This window comes from Gadus macrocephalus, chromosome 11 (assembly GCF_031168955.1).
Source record: "Gadus macrocephalus chromosome 11, ASM3116895v1".
NCBI classification, from domain to species: Eukaryota; Metazoa; Chordata; class Actinopteri; order Gadiformes; family Gadidae; genus Gadus; species Gadus macrocephalus.
In genome coordinates, this window is record NC_082392.1 from 6,483,121 (window position 1) to 6,500,691 (window position 17,571).

The 17,571-nt window shown below is 46.4% G+C and overlaps 1 protein-coding gene across 2 annotated transcripts in view; it reads left to right on the plus strand.

Moving 5' to 3' along the window:
* kmt2bb (lysine (K)-specific methyltransferase 2Bb) overlaps positions 1-17,571 on the plus strand; it is a 55,771-nt gene that overhangs the window by 27,567 nt on the left and 10,633 nt on the right. For both annotated transcript variants that reach the window (XM_060064242.1, XM_060064243.1), the window contains exons 24-30: positions 933-1,091; positions 1,446-1,563; positions 1,674-1,752; positions 2,355-2,515; positions 10,723-10,872; positions 11,956-14,983; positions 16,090-16,190. In XM_060064242.1, the coding sequence (XP_059920225.1) occupies positions 933-1,091; positions 1,446-1,563; positions 1,674-1,752; positions 2,355-2,515; positions 10,723-10,872; positions 11,956-14,983; positions 16,090-16,190 (3,796 nt within the window). The remainder of the gene's footprint in view (positions 1-932; positions 1,092-1,445; positions 1,564-1,673; positions 1,753-2,354; positions 2,516-10,722; positions 10,873-11,955; positions 14,984-16,089; positions 16,191-17,571) is intronic.

The following is a 17,571-nucleotide window of genomic DNA, read 5'->3' on the forward strand; positions in this document are numbered from 1 at the left end:
AATACTTGGTTAAAGTGAATAAAGCCATGGAACACAGTATAAGTAGAAGATAACATTTCCACCTGAAATAATTATCAGTTGGTCGTTATCAGTTGGGAGCGCTGTCTACTAGGGCCCGACCGATATTGATTTTTGAGTGCCGATGCCGATGCCGATTATTTTCAGAGAAAAATTACGATTACGATTTAATCGGCCGATTTAAAAAAACAAAAACAAAAAAAAACATAAAAAAACAAAAAAAACATATAAAACGTAGTTTTTGATACCTTAAATATACTTTAAACACTTTTGACGAATATGTGAATTGAATTGAATGCAGAACCTTTGAGTGTTATAGAATACATTTACAGTCAAAAATGAGTGTAATGTAAAATGTAAAATAAATAACTAACTCCCAATGTGCTGCGCTCGTGAGCAGTGACTTACACGTGCGTGCTGAGCATTATGGTCTCACCGTTAGAGTCTACAGTATAACAAATTAACATGGCCTGGGACCTAAAGAAAAACAGGCACAACATGCTCAAACAACGCGTCTTGTGTACATTGGTGAGGTGAGCGCGCAGCTGCCTGAGCGAGCGTGCTTTCATGTTGTATGGTAAAATTCAATCTCCTCTTTTTTACTCCAGCTAAAGTTGTTAGTTAGCAAGGCGAGTAGGAGCGCAATCTGCAGGATACTAATCGCAATAACATTTAAAAAAAAAAAAAAAAAAAAAAAAAAAAAATCGGTTGTAATCTGCGTCTTTTTGGCCGATGCCGATTATTTTCAAAAAGGCTATAATCGGCCGATTAAATCGGCAGGCCGATAAATCGGTCGGGCCCTACTGTCTACTATGAGAAACAAATAAAGGTACTGGACTCTTCTTAGAAGAGTCCAGGTGAACTCCGGACTTGACCGGTTTGAGCTGTTTTTGATGATAATTTATGCTCCACAGCGATGCGAACGCTGCAACCAGACAGGGGCCACGGTGGGCTGCTGCCTAACCTCCTGCCAGAGCAACTACCACTTCATGTGCGCCCGGTCCCGCCACTGTGTGTTCCAGGACGACAAGAAGGTGTACTGCTACAAGCACCGGCAGCTCCTCAGCGGCAAGGTGAGGGCTGGTTCTACTACTGGGGGTTAACCCCGACCGTCTGGGGCTGGAACTGGCATTTTGGGAAACAGCCCGTGACTTAGGAGTTGATCATGAACTGTAAATTAATGGTTACCGGTTCTCATTAGAAAAACCCACAACGGAATTGCAGTTCTGCAGCTAAAAGCACAGAAATTTTACTTTTGAACAACATGTGATGGGTTGTAACCAAAAACCGAAGGAGCAAGTGCTCCTGTAGTCCATAATCCGCCTTACATCACCCAAACACTAAAAGCTAAAAGCAGTGAATATGTAAAGAGAATCCGTGTGTGGACATTGCCGTTCCTCACTTCTTTCCATTCTTTTCTTCTCTAGATGGTGACAGGGCAGGCCTTCGAGGTGAAGAGACGGGTCTATGTGGACTTTGAGGGCATCAGCCTCCGCAGGAAGTTCTTGACGGGGCTGGAGCCAGAGTCAATCAACATGGTGATTGGTAAGCGACAATGGGTCCTCTCTTCAGTTTCCTGCTCTGGACCTCCCTATAACACCATTATGATTAAGGAAGCATCGCTAACCCTTTCTGCTTCCTTTTCCTTCTCTCAGGCTCGTTACAGATTGAAGAGCTTGGCGTACTTACAGAGCTGTCAGCCAGTAAAAATAAGCTGTTTCCTGTAGGCTTCCAGTAAGTTAACTCACCTCCTTTAACTTTCCTCTGTCTCATCAGGAATAGGGCTGAACGATTCTGGGAATTCATCTTATTGCGATTTCTTGGAAGCCTGGCTATTGCCAGACCAAGCTCAATCGTAGATTGCCTGTTGGTCTGGGGAAGCTGCCGTAATTTTCTTCAGCACAAGAGGCGTGCTCAATGGGCCTAGTTCAAATGACTCTGTACGCAATTGGCTGCTTGCCGTCGTTCCCTGTCGTCATTGTGTTAAACCAGCCCGCAAAAACGTATCGGAAGCAAAAAAATTGTAGTGCTCTTCTCCAGACCCTTTTGCAGGGCGAACTCAAATCGCCGTTAGAATGGGCTGGGCTACCCAGTATAATAACTTGGACCAATATTGAAATTGCGATTTAGTTTGCATTTAGTTTAGTTTTTTCTTTTAAAAGTTCGTTATGCTCCATATTACTCGCATATTCACGATTATTACTTTTTAACACAGCCTTTGAGATTTGCAATCGCGTTCTATTACATCGCAATGTCTGTTTGACTTCGATTAATCGTTCAGCCATGATCAGAAAGCAGCCAATGACTGACGATGCGTGTGGTCTCTCCTCCCGCAGGTGCTCTCGTCTGTACTGGAGCACAGTGAACCCCCTGCGACGGTGTAAGTACACCTGCACGGTTCAGGAGTTGCGCCCCCCCGTGCCCGAGCACCCTCCAGAGGAGACGCCCGACCGAGGGCACAACCATACTACTGCTCACAGCCCCCCCCTGCCGTCTGGTACGTTCCTCCCTGCTGCGTCGAGGTGGAGAACACCTAAAGATAATGCAATGAATCAGCCTCTGCCGGCATGTGGCTCCGGAGGTAGAGCGGGTTGGCTGGTAACCGGAAGGTTGCTAGGTCGATCCCCGGCTCTGAGCTGTCAAGCTGTCCCTGAGCAAGACACCTCACCCTAACTGCTCCCTCCGAGTTGGCTGTCACCCTGCATGGCTGACACCACCGTCGGTGTGTGAATGTGTGTTTGAAGAGGTAAATGTTAGGCAATGATTGTAAAGCACTTTGAGTGGCGAACATGGTTAAATAGTGCTGCAACATTGGATCTTCAATGTTCTTTTAGAACTAAATTCATGAAGAGGCACAACAGTCTGTCATGGTTGACCCACCGTTGAGGCTAAATTAACATCTAGTCTTCTAATGTTGTTGATAGGAAGCCCGATTTTGTTTTTTCAGAACAGCTTGTTCAGACAGGCTCAAGGCATAGTCACATGAATAGACATGACAATAATAACATAGAGAGCAGCAAGCCTTTAGTAAAGTTGTACACTCCTTTAAAAAGGTCAAGATTCCAGCCAAGGTTAGTTAGTCCTCTTCGTGCTTGGTAGCACATAAGGTCTTCACCGACGAACGCCAATGCTGCCTGTCTGTTGCCCAATGTTGCACTTGGCCCCAGGACCATCCCAGTTGTTTCATCTCCTTCTCCACAGATCTTCTCCATGTCTCTTTTGGTCGGCCTTGTTTTCTTGTCCCAGGTGGTGTCCATCTCATGGCCACCCTTGGGATAGCGCTTGGGTCCATTCTGCACACGTGTCCGATCCACATCCACCTTCTGTTTTTGATAACATTTGACAGGGGTCTCATGTCTGTTCTACTGTAGAGGTCTTCATTTGAGATTGTCCTAGGCCAAAATATTCCCAGTATCCTCCTAAGGCTTCGAGTCTGGAATACGTCTAGCTTGTGGCAGATGGTCTGTGTCACTTTCCATGATTCTGCTCCATACAGGAGAACCCCGAGGACGTTGCTCTTGAATATCCTCAGCTTTGTCTTTATGCTGATCTTTGAAGTCTTCCATATTTTTCTTAGTGCTGCAAACGCTCCCCTAGCCTTATTGATCCTGCCCTGGACATCTGCCCCTGAATCTCCATCTGTTGTTATTTTACTGCCTAAATAGGTGAATTCCTGCACCTCTTCCACGTTCATGTTATTGATGGTGAGCGGCTGGTTGGATTTTGAGTTTATTTTCATGACTTTAGTCTTGTCACTGTTGATATTTAGCCCAATCTGTTTGCCATATGTTGCTAAGTCTTCTGTTTTGCCTTGGATGTCCTTTTGGCGATGGGCTAACAAAGCAATATCATCTGCAAAATCAATGTCCTCCAGAGTTTCTGTGATTGTCCACGATATTCCTCTTTTGTTGTTTCCCTTTGTTTCTTTCATAAGCCAGTCTATGCAAAGTGAGAAAAGTAGTGGCGATAGCAAACAGCCTTGCTTGACTCCTGTTTTTATAATGAATTCTTCAGTGAGATTGGATCCACAGATAACTTTGGCACCAAAGTCTCTGTATAGCATCTTGATTATAGAGATGATTTTGTTGGGAATTCCATAATGATTTAGAATTTTCCACAGTGCTGTTCTGTTGATGCTGTCAAATGCTTTAGCAAAGTCAATGAAGTTAATGTAGATGGTTGCCCTCCATTCATTGCTCTGTTCAATTATCTGTCGCAGTGTGAATATATGTTCTGCACAGGATCTTCCCTTTCTGAACCCTGCCTGTTCTTTTCGAAGGTAATGGTCAATTGTGTCACTTAGTCGATTTAGAATGATTCGACTTAGGACTTTACTGGTGACTGGTAGCAACATGATTCCTCTCCAATTCTTGCAATTTGACAGATCTCCCTTTTTCGGTAATTTGACGATGAGGCCCATTTTCCAGGATTGTGGTGTTTCTTCTGAAGTCCAGATGTCCCTGAGAATTTCCGTAAGGGCTAGTGCTGTTTGATGTTCCTCCGCTTTCAGCAATTCTGCCTGGACTCTGTCTATTCCTGGGGCCTTTCCATTCTTCAAACCCTTTATGGCAATCTTTACCTCCTCTACATTTGGTGGCTCCGTTTCTATGTCTAAAAGGTCTACTGCTGGCGTGATGTTTGCCTCAGTTGCTGGGTCATCTCTGTTAAGTACCCTCTGAAAGTGTTCTTTCCAGCCCCTTAATTGGTCTTCCTCTTTTGTCATGGTTTTTCCGTTTGAATCTTTAATTGGAATGTCCGTTGCCTGAAATCTATTTGTAAGTGATTTTGTTAGCTTGTAGAGTGTGCCCATGTCCTGTTTTGAGGCAGCTGCTTCTGCTTCCTCTGCGATCTTCTCAATATATGCCTTCCTGTCTGCTCTAGCACTCTTTTTTACTTCTTTGTCTAGTGCACTGTATAATGTCTGTAGCTGTGCCTTCTGTCTGTGTGACTTAGTTGTTAGGATTTTCTTCTTCTTTTCTTTTCTCTCATCAATCTTCCTCCATGTTTCGTCTGATATCCAGACCTCCTTTCTTCTCCTTCTAGGTCCTAGCCATTTCTCTCCAGCTTCCAGCAGAGCTTTGTTGAAGTTGTACAGGTCTAGTTCTGGCTGGTTCTGTAAAACTGTAAACCTGTTCTTCACCTGGGTTTGGAAGGATTTCCTCACGTCTGGATCTTTTAGTTTTGCTACATTCATTGCTACATCCACACACTACGACAAGTGTGTGGTCACTGCCAACATCTGCTCCTCGTTTTGCCACTACATCCTGAAGGCTACTTCTCCATCTGTTGTTGATAATTATATGATCGATCTGGTTTCTGGTATTACCATCTGGGGATGTCCAAGTTAGTTTATGGATGTTTTTATGTTCAAAGATTGTTCCTCCTATCACTAGTCTGTTTTCCTGGCATAATGCTGTTAATCTCTCTCCATTGTCATTTATCTCTCCCATACCTTGCTTCCCCATGGTGCTCTCGCATAGCAGACTATGACTGTCAACTTTGCGAATGATGAGTTGTACCTGGCTTTAATTATCCGTTCATTAACGGGCTTCCACTCCAACAGGCATTTATGAACCTGTTTTGTTGTGATGATGGCTACTCCTCTACTATGATGGTCGTCTGTTCTTCCAGAATACATTATCTGGTGCCCTGTTGCTAACTGTCTATTTCCACTACCAGTCCATCTTGTTTCACTCACTCCTATTAATTCTAAATTATAGCTTTCCATCTCCTTTGTGACTTGAGCTAGTTTCCCTGTCTGGTAGAAGCCAATTCCAGCCAAGGTAGGGAAAAATAAAAATAAAATCTCGATTTTTTCTAACTAATGGACAATTTACGATTTAAACCTCTTTTTTTTTTTTTTTTCTGTTTTTCTCTAAACAAATTAAAAAGACCAAGGCAAAATTTAAATACATATTTTCTTTATTAAAGCAATAAAAATAAATGAGATTACCAAGTAATCTAGGCCTATGTGAACCATCAGTTGTTCGAGGATAAAAAATTAAATCAGCACCACTTGGCTGTCATTATTGTGCAAAGATTTTTTTATATCAAACTGAAAAAAAAAGATCTTGTAGGCCATCCCTGAAAAACTTGTAAAATGCGATCGACTTTCTACAAACCTTACACGGAACAGTTTGTTCTATGTCTGACTGCTTGTACCCGAACCACTTCCATACAACTGAAGTAGAATCCTTTTTATGAATGAGTTCTTCTCTGTGTTCGTGGACATTTTTATGGGGGAGATCCGGGTCGATTGAAACACGGGACGATTGAAACACAGCGATTTCCTCGAAAACCACGGAAGGCTTTCACGTCAAATTTCACGTCCAAAAAAAACGCGATTTTTCGGTTCAGCCATTTCACAAACCGTAGCAAAGTAAAAATGCAAATTAATCGTTTAATCCGAAAAAATCGCCCAGCCCTACTACTAAGTAAAGCTTTGCTAAAGAGAGCAGGAGCTGTTTTAGACTTGGAGAACGATGCAGCCACTATGTTGAAACAACAAGCCAAAGCCTAAGCCTGCTGTGTGCCTGCCCATGGCTTCTCGATACGAGATTAGCAGTGGATTTACATGAACTAGAACCAAATGTGTGGTACCTTCACATTATCGATCATTTTAGTTGCTTCAGCGCTGGTAGCCTCGTCACCTCCAAGAAGCCAAGCGTGATAGTAAAACACTTCATTCATGGATTAGTGTCCACGGTCCACCGGAGCGGCTTTTCAGTGATGATGGAGGGGAATTTAATAATGAAGAAATACGAGACATGGCTGAGAATTTCAATATTGAGATAAAGGCTACTGCTGGCTACAGCCCTTGGAGTAATGGTTTGCTGGAGCGCGATAACCAAACACTCATGGAGACACTGTTGAATGTTAAAAGCGACAACAGATGTGACTGGGGAACGGCCCTGGATTGGGCACTCATGGCGAAGAACACAATGCACAATGTCCACGGCTTCAGTCTATACCAGCTTGTATTTGGACAAAATACAAATCTTCCATCTGTACTAGTCGATAAGCCACCTGCCTTGGAAGGCAACACTATCAGTGCATGGGTGGGATAACATATAACAGCAAGAAAAGCATTCACTGAGGCAGAGTGCTCAGAGAGAACAAGGAGACCTCTGAGAAAGCAACTCTGTTCAAACGATGAGAATTATGAAATCGGGGACAAAGTCTATTACAACAGGATGGACTGTGTTGAATGGGAAGGCCCTGGAGTTATGATGGGACAAGATGGAGTCGTGATATTTGCACGTCATGGTGGGACCTATGTCAGGATTCACCGCTCAAGGCTAATACTGACTCCAGTGAAGTTGCTGGTGCTGAAAGTCCACAGTAACCTACAGAAAATGACACGGGTGGAAATACTGATGTATCTGCTATTGACAGCGATGTGGACATTGACACTGTTGCTGACCCTGTGGGTGACAATCATCAAGATGACCAACAGCCACTTGACATTAGAGTGGGAGGCTCCATCTTATTGATCTTACTCAGGTGGAGGATCTTCAGGTTGAGCCTCTGGACAATGTTGAAGTATGCTCTGACGTGCATGAAAATGATGTGTTAGTCACAGTAGATTTGATATTGCAATACTTGATGAAATCAGTAACTGGGAAAGAAATAGAGTGTTTGTGGAGGTAAACGACGTTGGTCAAAAGCAGGTGCCCAGCAGGTGGGTGTGTACACAAAAAACAAAACCTGATGGTATAGTACCCAAAGCACGTCTTGTCACTAGGGGTTTTGAAGAATTTAAAACTACAGATCTTCCAAAAGTCTCTCCTACGTGCTCATCGGAGTCACTCTAGTTACTCATTTCAGTTATATGTCAGAGACAGTGGACGCTGCACTCCATGGACTTCAAGTCAGCTTTTCTTCAGGGGGCGGAGCTGTCTCGGAACATTCACATTCGTCCTCCTCCTGAATTCGAAAGTAAAGGAAAGGTATGGAAGCTCAACAAATATGTCTATGGGCTTGCAGATGCATCGCTTTACTGGTACAACAAAGTTAAAGCAACAATGCTGAAAACTTGGGCCACAATGTCACAAGTGGATCCTGCTGTTTTCAACTGGCTTGACGAACAAGGTAGTGTAAATGGTATCCTTGCTTGTCACGTGGATGACTTCATCTGGGGGGGCTCTCACTTGTTTGCAACTACAGTCATTCCTCAGATCAAAACTGCTTTTCAAGTGGGACGTGAGGAGTATGATCGCTTTCGCAACAAGACGTATGCATAAAGAATCTGCAGCCTGTTCTCATGGACTCATCTAGAGCTTTGGAGCGTGATTCTCCTGTCACAGACTGTGAGACTGACCAGCTGAGGTCAAAGATAGGTCAGCTGCTATGGGCGGCTAGACAAAGCAGCCCAGATATCATGTTTGATACGTGCATTCTTGCATCCACCCTAAAACATAATAATAATAATAATAATACATTTAATTTAGAGGCGCCTTTCAAGACACCCAAGGTCACCTTACAGAGCATATAGTCATCATTCAAAACTATGTAAAACAGACTAGGAATAAAAGGAAAACAGAGGTTAAACATGAAGAATAATAATAATAATTAACACTCAAAGACGCCTAAAGTGAAGGGGGGACCTCACTAACCACCACCTGTACACAACATGGTACTGTGCAAATAAAGAAACTAAAGTAAGAACTAGGGATGGGCATTTGAAGAAATTTTCTTGATCGAGCATCGCTAGAGTTATCGATCAATTATCGATTAATCATTAACTTTTTTCTATGTTTTTTTTCTAATGTTTTTATCAATGAAATCTTTATTCCAACAATAATGTATGGGCCAAAATTAATACAATACAGTTAAGACCTACAACTGTTTAACAGTTTTAAAATAATAAATACAGGCATTATAGGTTATAGGCCTATGCGGCGCTCGTAAAGTCCGAACAATGCGCCTACAGGCGCTCTTAAAGGTTTGGAAACGATTCAACAAGACTAAATCTGTAGCCTATTCCAATTACAATAAGTAGCGAACTTATCGGACAACAATAATCAAACAAAGGCAGTAGGCTAAAAGTGGGCATTAAACTGTATAACTGTTATGAAAAAAAAGGGGGGGGAAAGGCCGACATATAATGCCTGCAGCCGGCGCGCGGAAAAGGCTCGCAACAAAAAGATGAGCCACCCATTTACAAACAATTGCATGAATTAGTCTATCTAAAAGCAATACCTTATTGAACATATATAAGGCTGGACTTGTTGCTAAAATATCACAGTTTTGGCAAAATGTAACGACTCCAAGAGGCACCAAGCGGAGCGAGAGTCAACACATTAAGAAAGAAAAGAGCGACTCACATACGGTGGTGACTGTCGTCCATAGCATACAGTAACTCCAGCCTACATATTTTTGTTTAGGAATATAAGCATGTTAACATGCTCGGGGGTCAGACGCGAACGCAGCCTTGTAACTGTCAGTCCAGCAGCAGAAAACACCCGCTCTGACGGGACCGAAGTTGCGGGGATGCAGAGGTATTGTCGCGCTAACTTTGACAGCCTGGGGAACCTTCTTCCATTCACTTTCCACCAGTCGGCAGGGTTATATTAAATTAAATGCTTCAAGACTCACAGTATGCAACACAACGTCCTTTTAATCGATAACAATATAAATTGATCGACGCATTTCTTAACGATCAATTATCGAGCATCGATTAATTATGCCCATCCCTAGTAAGAACCCTAAAATTTCAGAACTTACGAGATGATGACTCTTTGAAACTTGTTGTTTTCAGTGATGCTTCTATGGAAAACCTACCTGACGTGGAACACAAGGGGGCATCTCATTATACTGATGGGCAAGGAAGGGATATTCTCACCTGTTTGCTGGCAATCGAAGAGGATCAGCAGAGTGGTTCGGAGTGCACTGGCAGGAGAAACACTTGCTCTTGCTGATGGGATTGACCATGCCATATTTCTGTCATCCCTCTACTCTGAACTCACCACAGGAAATTTCACAAAGGGCATCTTGTAGCTGACCAATGTGTCACAGACAACTACTCTCTTGTGGATGCCATCAAGTCCACCAAGTCTGTGACAGAGAAAAGACTGACTAAAACCAAACAAATGACTGTTGAAACCATTTCTGGTTGTTGCCCTTACTTTATAGACTGTTACTGTTTAAATATTTTTTATTTTTTTAAAGAGAGGAGATTGATAAGTTTAATTTGTTGGCGCCTCTATTCTTTTAGTTGTATTGCTTTTAGAGGGTTTCTCGTGAGCGCGCAGCCAGCAGGTACTTTTGCGTGTGCCGTGGGAGTTGACCGCCGGTGTGGCGACGTGATATGTTAATGCTTGTGGAGAGCGGAATTAAATGGTTGCCTGCAGACTATTATTGTAGCTGGGAATTCCATCAGCATAAGAATGGGTAAATATAGACTAAACACTAAAACGGATGCTGAGGGAATCTACACAACAGGAATGACTCTATACTTGATGTACATGTTAACTTGTATTGCGTATTGTCTGTTTTAGAACTCACTTTTCTCCTTATTAGATTAGCGACCACAGCTGTGGAAGCTAATGGGGATCTGAGAAAAAAATAAAAAAGGCTTCAAACGTGTAATTTCCCATCCTGCTCTTTTCTGAATCCATCTCTTTAATCTTTGTGCAGCCCTTTTAGTTTCAATCAAGGAATGGCTTTAGAAATGTTAACTAAATCTGTATTTATCTTTAATAGAAATCAAAGCCCAAGAGCCCGACGGAGCAGACATCCAGTCTTCTACGGAGGTCCCACCTCGGCCTGAACAGGGAGCCAAGCCAAAGATTCCGAGTTATCCCCAGGCTAGGAGGCCAGCTGGTGGCATGTCCCGGCCTCTCCCATCACCAGGTATACCTCATCCCCCACCCTGACTCCATCTCTTCAACATAAACATTCATCACATAGTACTTGGCATCGTGTAGCATCTTATCCTAGCTATCTTTGTTGTGTACGGGGAATGTGTTAACCTAGTGATTGTTGGTAGGGGTGTGACGATACACTCAGCTCACGAGACGAGACGAGACACGATATTGGGTTCACGAGAACGAGACGAGACGAGATTTTAAGAAAACTACAATGGCAAATTATATGACTGGACCAACAGACTTTTATTTAACCTAGTGGCGCATGTATTTTGAAATGTTTTATTATAACTCTTTGCATGCATGAAATTGAAACTAAAACTAAAATGTATAAAAGTTAAATTAAAATAAATTAAATTAAATAATTCTCTTTTTTTCAATTGCAAACAATATTATGTGCAAAACCAAATCAAAGTACCCAAAATGTACTTTGATTAAAGGTATTCGTTTTCGCGGTTATTCAGCCTCTTCTCCTCCGGAAAAACACGACCGCATTGCATTGTGGTATACGGGAGTAACATGTAGGCTACATCGTATGTACACTCACATTTTGGGTATTTTAAGTGCACTATTCAAACACACTATTCGAACACCACTACAAAATGGCGAGCACCCTAAATAGTACACTATATTCGTGATAGGGAACGATTTCGAACACAGCTTATGGCTGCTTTCGATGCTTCCCCTGCTTCCCCTCCTTCTCCTCATCTTCTTTTCCTTCTCCTTCTTTAGGTTCTGGCAGGTTAGATGTAGCAAAGGCGCATTACTGCCCCCACAGGCGACAAATAGAAGTTTGGATAAATCACAAATCTCGCGAGACCGATTGTTAACGCAACGGGTAATATCGTCGAGTTTAATCTCGCGAGATCTCGTGGCACGAGATCTCGTCACACCCCTAATTGTTAGTGCTTGCCACTTGGTTCTATCCTTAGCGGACTGAGAGTGATATATTGTATAGTTTCTCTTATCTCGGACAAATGTAAATAGTTAGCTTTGGATAAAAGCATCTCCTAAATGCCATGAATGTAAATATAAGCACTAACCTTGATAAACACCTGTGTCCTCTTAGGAGTGATCCAGATAAAGAAGCCCCACCACATCCTGACCATAAGCGACCTGGAAGAGACGCGCCGGCCGCGGCGCCACAGCCCCCACTCCCAAGCCCCTGCGCTCCGAACCCACCTCCCCCCGCCCCCCCTCTCAGGGCCCATCACGCTCCGCGCCACCGGGAAGTCCTCCCTCCCGGCCCCCTTCCCCCTCGGTGCTACTGACAACCTGCTGACCTCTCCGTCCCCCCGCCCCGTCGGAGGCCGGGCCGCCTCCTCCATCCGTTGCCCGGGGAACACGATGTCCCACTCTACCTCAGCGTTGTTCCCTCACTCGTCGTCGTGGCAGGAAGGCTCCGAAGGCCTTCCCTCGCCGGGCCTGTCCTTCCCGGTCGCCCTGCAGCACTCCCCCCGGCCCCGCCTGACCTTCGACCTGGGCCAGCCAGACTCCGTGGAGGTGCCGCACAACTTCCTGGCGTCGCCGGACCCGGAGGAGGTGTCGGCAGCGAATGGCGCGTCGCCCCTTGGGGGGTCGGGTGCGCACAAGGACCAGGCCTTCCCCTTCGGGCCAGACGCGGCCTTCTGCTCGGAGCTCAAGACGGAGCTGGAGATCGAGGAGACGCTGCTGGACGAGGGCGTGGCCATGAACTGCGGCGGGCAGATCGTTGTTGAGGGCGACGGCCAGGATCAGTTCTGGAGGGGGACCCGCGAGGCGCCCAAGAGGACACGTGTGGCGTCCCATTCCCGCTGCGCCGTCAAGGAAGACTCGTCGGACGACGACATGGAGCACTACTTTGACTTCTCCCGGACGATTGTCAGCTGCCCCGCCTCCAGAGAGCAGCCCAAGTCCCCAACCTCCCCCTCGGTCCGGCCCATCCCCCAGCTGGACGGCGTGGACGACGGCACCGAGAGCGACGCCAGCATGGCTAACAGCGAGGACACGGACAAACTGAAGCCCTCCAGCCACGCCCAGATCCCGGCCAAGAACCTCAAGATGCTTCCCGAGTCCCCAACTGCGAGCAACGGGCCCAGTGCCGACGCGGAGAGCCCGGTTCCTAAAGCGTTGCCCAAGCTCACGGACGCCCCCTCCGCCGCCATGTCATCCACGAGCCAAACCCCGAGCGACGCCTTTCTTCTGGACCCGCCCAAGTCCGAGGACTTTACGGATTTGAAAAACGCCGACCTGAACACCCTCTTCTCTTCGATCGTCCCCATGAACATGAAGGGCCCTGGGAGCGTGTATCAGGAGGAGTTATTCCCAGGGTCTAGTATAGACCTGTCTGGAACGCCGCTCCTCTTGGAAAGGTGCGACCATGCCTCTCCCAACACCCGGTTGACTGAGTTGGAGACCCACCAATCTGAAGCCTCCAAGCCGCTGTTCTTGGGTCCTGACAGTAGCGGTTACATCCCAACCACCGATGTGTCGACGGTTTACATGAACCACTTGGCGAATAACAGCGGAGAGCTGTCGTTGACCAGTCCTCCCGTGAGTAAACCGGGGTCGTTGTTGGATCTCCTGCAGCCCTCGTCTCTCATGGCAACTGACCTCCCCAACCCGTCTCCAGTGAACGTCGACCCTTCACAGATGACTTCACCACTGCCTAGTTTCAGTCAGCCCCCTCTGCCAAACATAACGCTCCAGAGTTCGACGTCCTCACAAGGCTCGATGTCCATGCCGCCGTTGGAATCCTTCTGTGACAAGCTGACCACCCTCACGGCGGTCGGGGACGTCACACAGATTCCCCTGAACCTCGTCCCTCAAAACGACCCCCTGTTGTCCGCCACGTCCAGCACCATCCACTCAGTCGGGATATACGGATCGGTTCCTCTGCCCATGTACCCATGTAGTCGAGCACAGCCGCTGGGTTGTACCGCAATAAGCATCGTCTCCGCCTCTCCTTCCATATCCTCTGTGCCTACTGGACTGTTGACTCAGGGTCCATCCACTCTGTCGCTGGGCCAGCCAAGCGCCGGTCCCGTGCTGCTGAACGGCTACAGCACGTCCTCCCTGCAGAAAGAAGCCGCCACCTCGTTCTCCATCAACTTCGCCAGTCCCCGGCCGGCGCTGGAGCCCCAGCAGCCCCTGGTCCACCAGGCGCTGCCCGGCCACGCCATCCTTACCGTGAAAGAGGTGGGCGGTCCCAACGTGGATTCTACGCCGCACGTGCTGCTGGTGAACCGGCTGGGCCAGATCTTTGTGAAGAACCCGGAGAGCAACAACTTTGAGCTGCCCACCACCGGCTCCGCATCGTTCAACTGCGTCACTCAGATTGCCAGCCTCCTGCAGAACAACGCCCTCTCGGCCACGCTGGCCGCAGCCGGCAACCTCACCCCCGCTGCCACCGGCGCCGCCAGCCTCACCCCTGCACCCGGAGCGAGCGTTGCCACGGCCCTCCCCCAGATCGGGACCCCCGCGGTTCAGAACCAGACCACCATCGCTCATCTGCTCACCCATAACAGCAACGGAGCCTCGGCCTCCGTTAAAGCCAAGAAGCCGAGGAAGAGCGCAAAGGCGTCGGGCGAGGGCCGGGCCCCCGAGAGCAAGAAGCCCAAGAGGAAGAAGGAGCAAACCGCAGCCAGGAAGCCAAAGACTGTCAAGGATCCAGTGCTTCCTACGCCCTTGAAGGAGAACCCTCCGATCACGCCTGGTGAAAGTGCCCAAGCCATCATCAACCAAGCGATGGCCAGCAACTACACCCCCAAGTGGAGCGGCCCCCGCACCCTGAGTCCTTCCACGCTGGTCCTGCCCCCAGGCCTGCTCATCGAACCCCCGGTGCCGGCTGCGAAGCCGCCCCAACCGTCGTCGATGTCGCGCCCACGGACCCACGTCCGCATGAAGAGGGTGTCCTCGCTCTCGGACCGCACCGTCACCAAGAAGTCGAAGGTTGACTTCCTGGAGCCAGAGGCCCCCGTGGAGGCCCAGGACCACCACAGGCCCAGCTTCGCCAGCAGCCGGGCGTCCGGGGTCCGCATCAAAACCCCCACGGTGAAGGGGGTGCTGAACCTGGACACCATGAAGGAGGAGCGGCTCAGCGACTCGGACAGCTCACGGTGAGGCTGGGTTTGGTTTTTAAACGTGATTTTAAGGTAGACTTAAAGGGGATAAATTATTCCACCAGTGCCCTGTATTACGAACCCCGCTGAACATACCCAGGCTTTCTTGGGAAAACCTGGATCGACAGGGACGCAACCCGCGATAAGAGTAATATGGTACTACGAAGCTCACTTAGGATTCGATTTGTCAATCCAGGTTTCTACTTTCGGTACAATTCGCGTTCACATAAAAGGGGCGTTTAGCGGCATTTTACTCACCTTTACAAAGTGGATAGATCAAGAGCAGTATATTTCACTCTAGAGCAGAGGTCGTCAACAGGGGGTTTTTGGATTCTGCAGCTTATATAACGGTGCGGCTAATCTATGGATTTTTACAGCTAACGGCCACTAGGGGACCTCCTAGTCTATGGATTTTACAGGTTACAGTCCACCAACTTTAACTCTGGGCTCTGTGACCGGTCTGCGCCCCCCCCACCTTTAAGCGGCGGGCTCCAGTCCGGCTTGGGCAACACGAAACAGAAATGGGGGGGTGGTTGTAGTCTATCACTCGGTTCTCTGTATCAACTGTAGGGCTAGAACCGAGCGAAAAGACTTCAACCACCCCCCTTTCCGTTTCCGTGTCCGGTCCGGTTTCCGTTTCATTTACAAAATGCCGATTTACAAAATGCCAAATAAAGCACGACAGAAACTGTATTTTGCTACGATACTTTATGAGGAACATCAACGAACACCACTAACCAATCGATGAGTTTCACATTTCTGAAAGCAATGGTTATGGGGTCAATGGGAATGCCCATAGCCAGCCATTGTGAAGCAGGCAAGGGCGATTCGAAATTAGCCAAATACTGGAGACGGGATCAATATACAAAAATTCTGTGTTAACCACTCTATTTCATCCTAGACAAACCAGAAAGGGGGCTCAATGTTCAAAATACCGGAATTGTCCTTTAATGTACCGACCTTTAATGTATATAATTTCTCTTTCTTTCCAACAAATGTACCTATTGTAAGTCGCTTTGGATAAAAGTGTGTGCTAAATGCTTTAAATGTTCATGTAAATGTATATCCTTTGCTTGTGTAACAATAAGGTCCTACACCTGCAGGTCTTGGGACGCTCTGGCAGCATCTCGGGGCGACCCTGGGAAGCCCCCCTCCTGGGAGACCACCGGACACAGCGGGCTCACGGACTGGAAGAAGTACTCAGGTACTACCCCTAGTTCAGCTAGTATACAGGAAGTACTACCCTTAGTTCTGCTAGTACACAGGAAGTATTCACATGAGGTACTCAGTCGGGGTGGGAAAAAATAATCGATTCTTCGATGCTTCGCGATTCTCGCAAGAACGATTCTGTCCCGATGTAGATTTATTTTATTTTTTTGCCTGCTGCAACATTCTGTTCGCCAGAGAGGGATAATTTTTTTAACTTTAAAATTATTGAATTTATCTTCAGTGTGTATTGGCCAATCTGATTTGTCTTGACACGATTGCAATTCAGCCTACGCATGGCATGTGCGCAAACTCACAGCCAGACACAATAACTCCTAATTCAAGAGCAGCTTTTCCTTTAATGACATAGAAAAGAAAGATTAGGAAGAAAATAAAACTGAAACCTATTTTTTGCATGCTTCCATATTGTGTTATAATGCAAGCTGCATTGATTATTGCATTGTTCATAGAAAGTCATATTTGTGACAAAAGCTTTCTCTCTTATGAAATATTAGTTAAGTTAAGTCATCTGTTGATGTCTTTAATGATCATCACAAAAGTAGGAAGTGATTAGCAAACTCTGAGTAGCAAACCCAGATGAATATATACATTTTTGAAAATCACGAATGGAAACGTACATAAAAAAAATTGTTGCATCGATAATCGCTTCAGAATCGAATCGTTGACCTCATAATCGGCATCGAATCGTGAGGTGCCAAGAGATTCCCACCCCTAGTACTCAGGTAGCCCTCGTTCAGCTCCACACAGGGAGTTCTTGGGTTTTAACCCCAGTTCAGATAGTACACAGGAAGTACTCGGGTTCAGTCAATACAGGAAGTACTCAGGTACCCCTAGTTCCGCTAACCAACAGGAAGTACTCCGTTTCAGCCAATACAGGAAGTACTCAGGTACCCCTAGTTCCGCTTACCAACAGGAAGTACTCAGTTTCAGCCAATACAGGAAGTACTCAGGTACCCCTAGTTCCGCTAACCAAAATGAAGTATTCAGTTTCAGCCAATACAGGAAGTACTCAGGTACCCCTAGTTCAGCGAACACACAGGAAGTACTCTGGCACCCCTAGTTCATCTGATTACTTAAATACTCCTTGTGTATTCGTATTTGTTGATTCGTTAGTTCGACTAATACACAAGGAGTACCTTGGTACCCCTAGTTCATTGGTTCTCAAAGTGCGGCCCGCGGGCCAATGGCGGCCCGCAGAAACATTCCTGGACGCCCGCAATGACATACAGATGCAAGTTAAAAAAGCAAAGAAAACAATTGATTATTATATCAATATTAATTTAAACAAAAATAAATAAATAAATATAAAGAGAAAAGTCGACTTTCTCTAGCTTTTAATTAAATCCTGTTACAGTTGT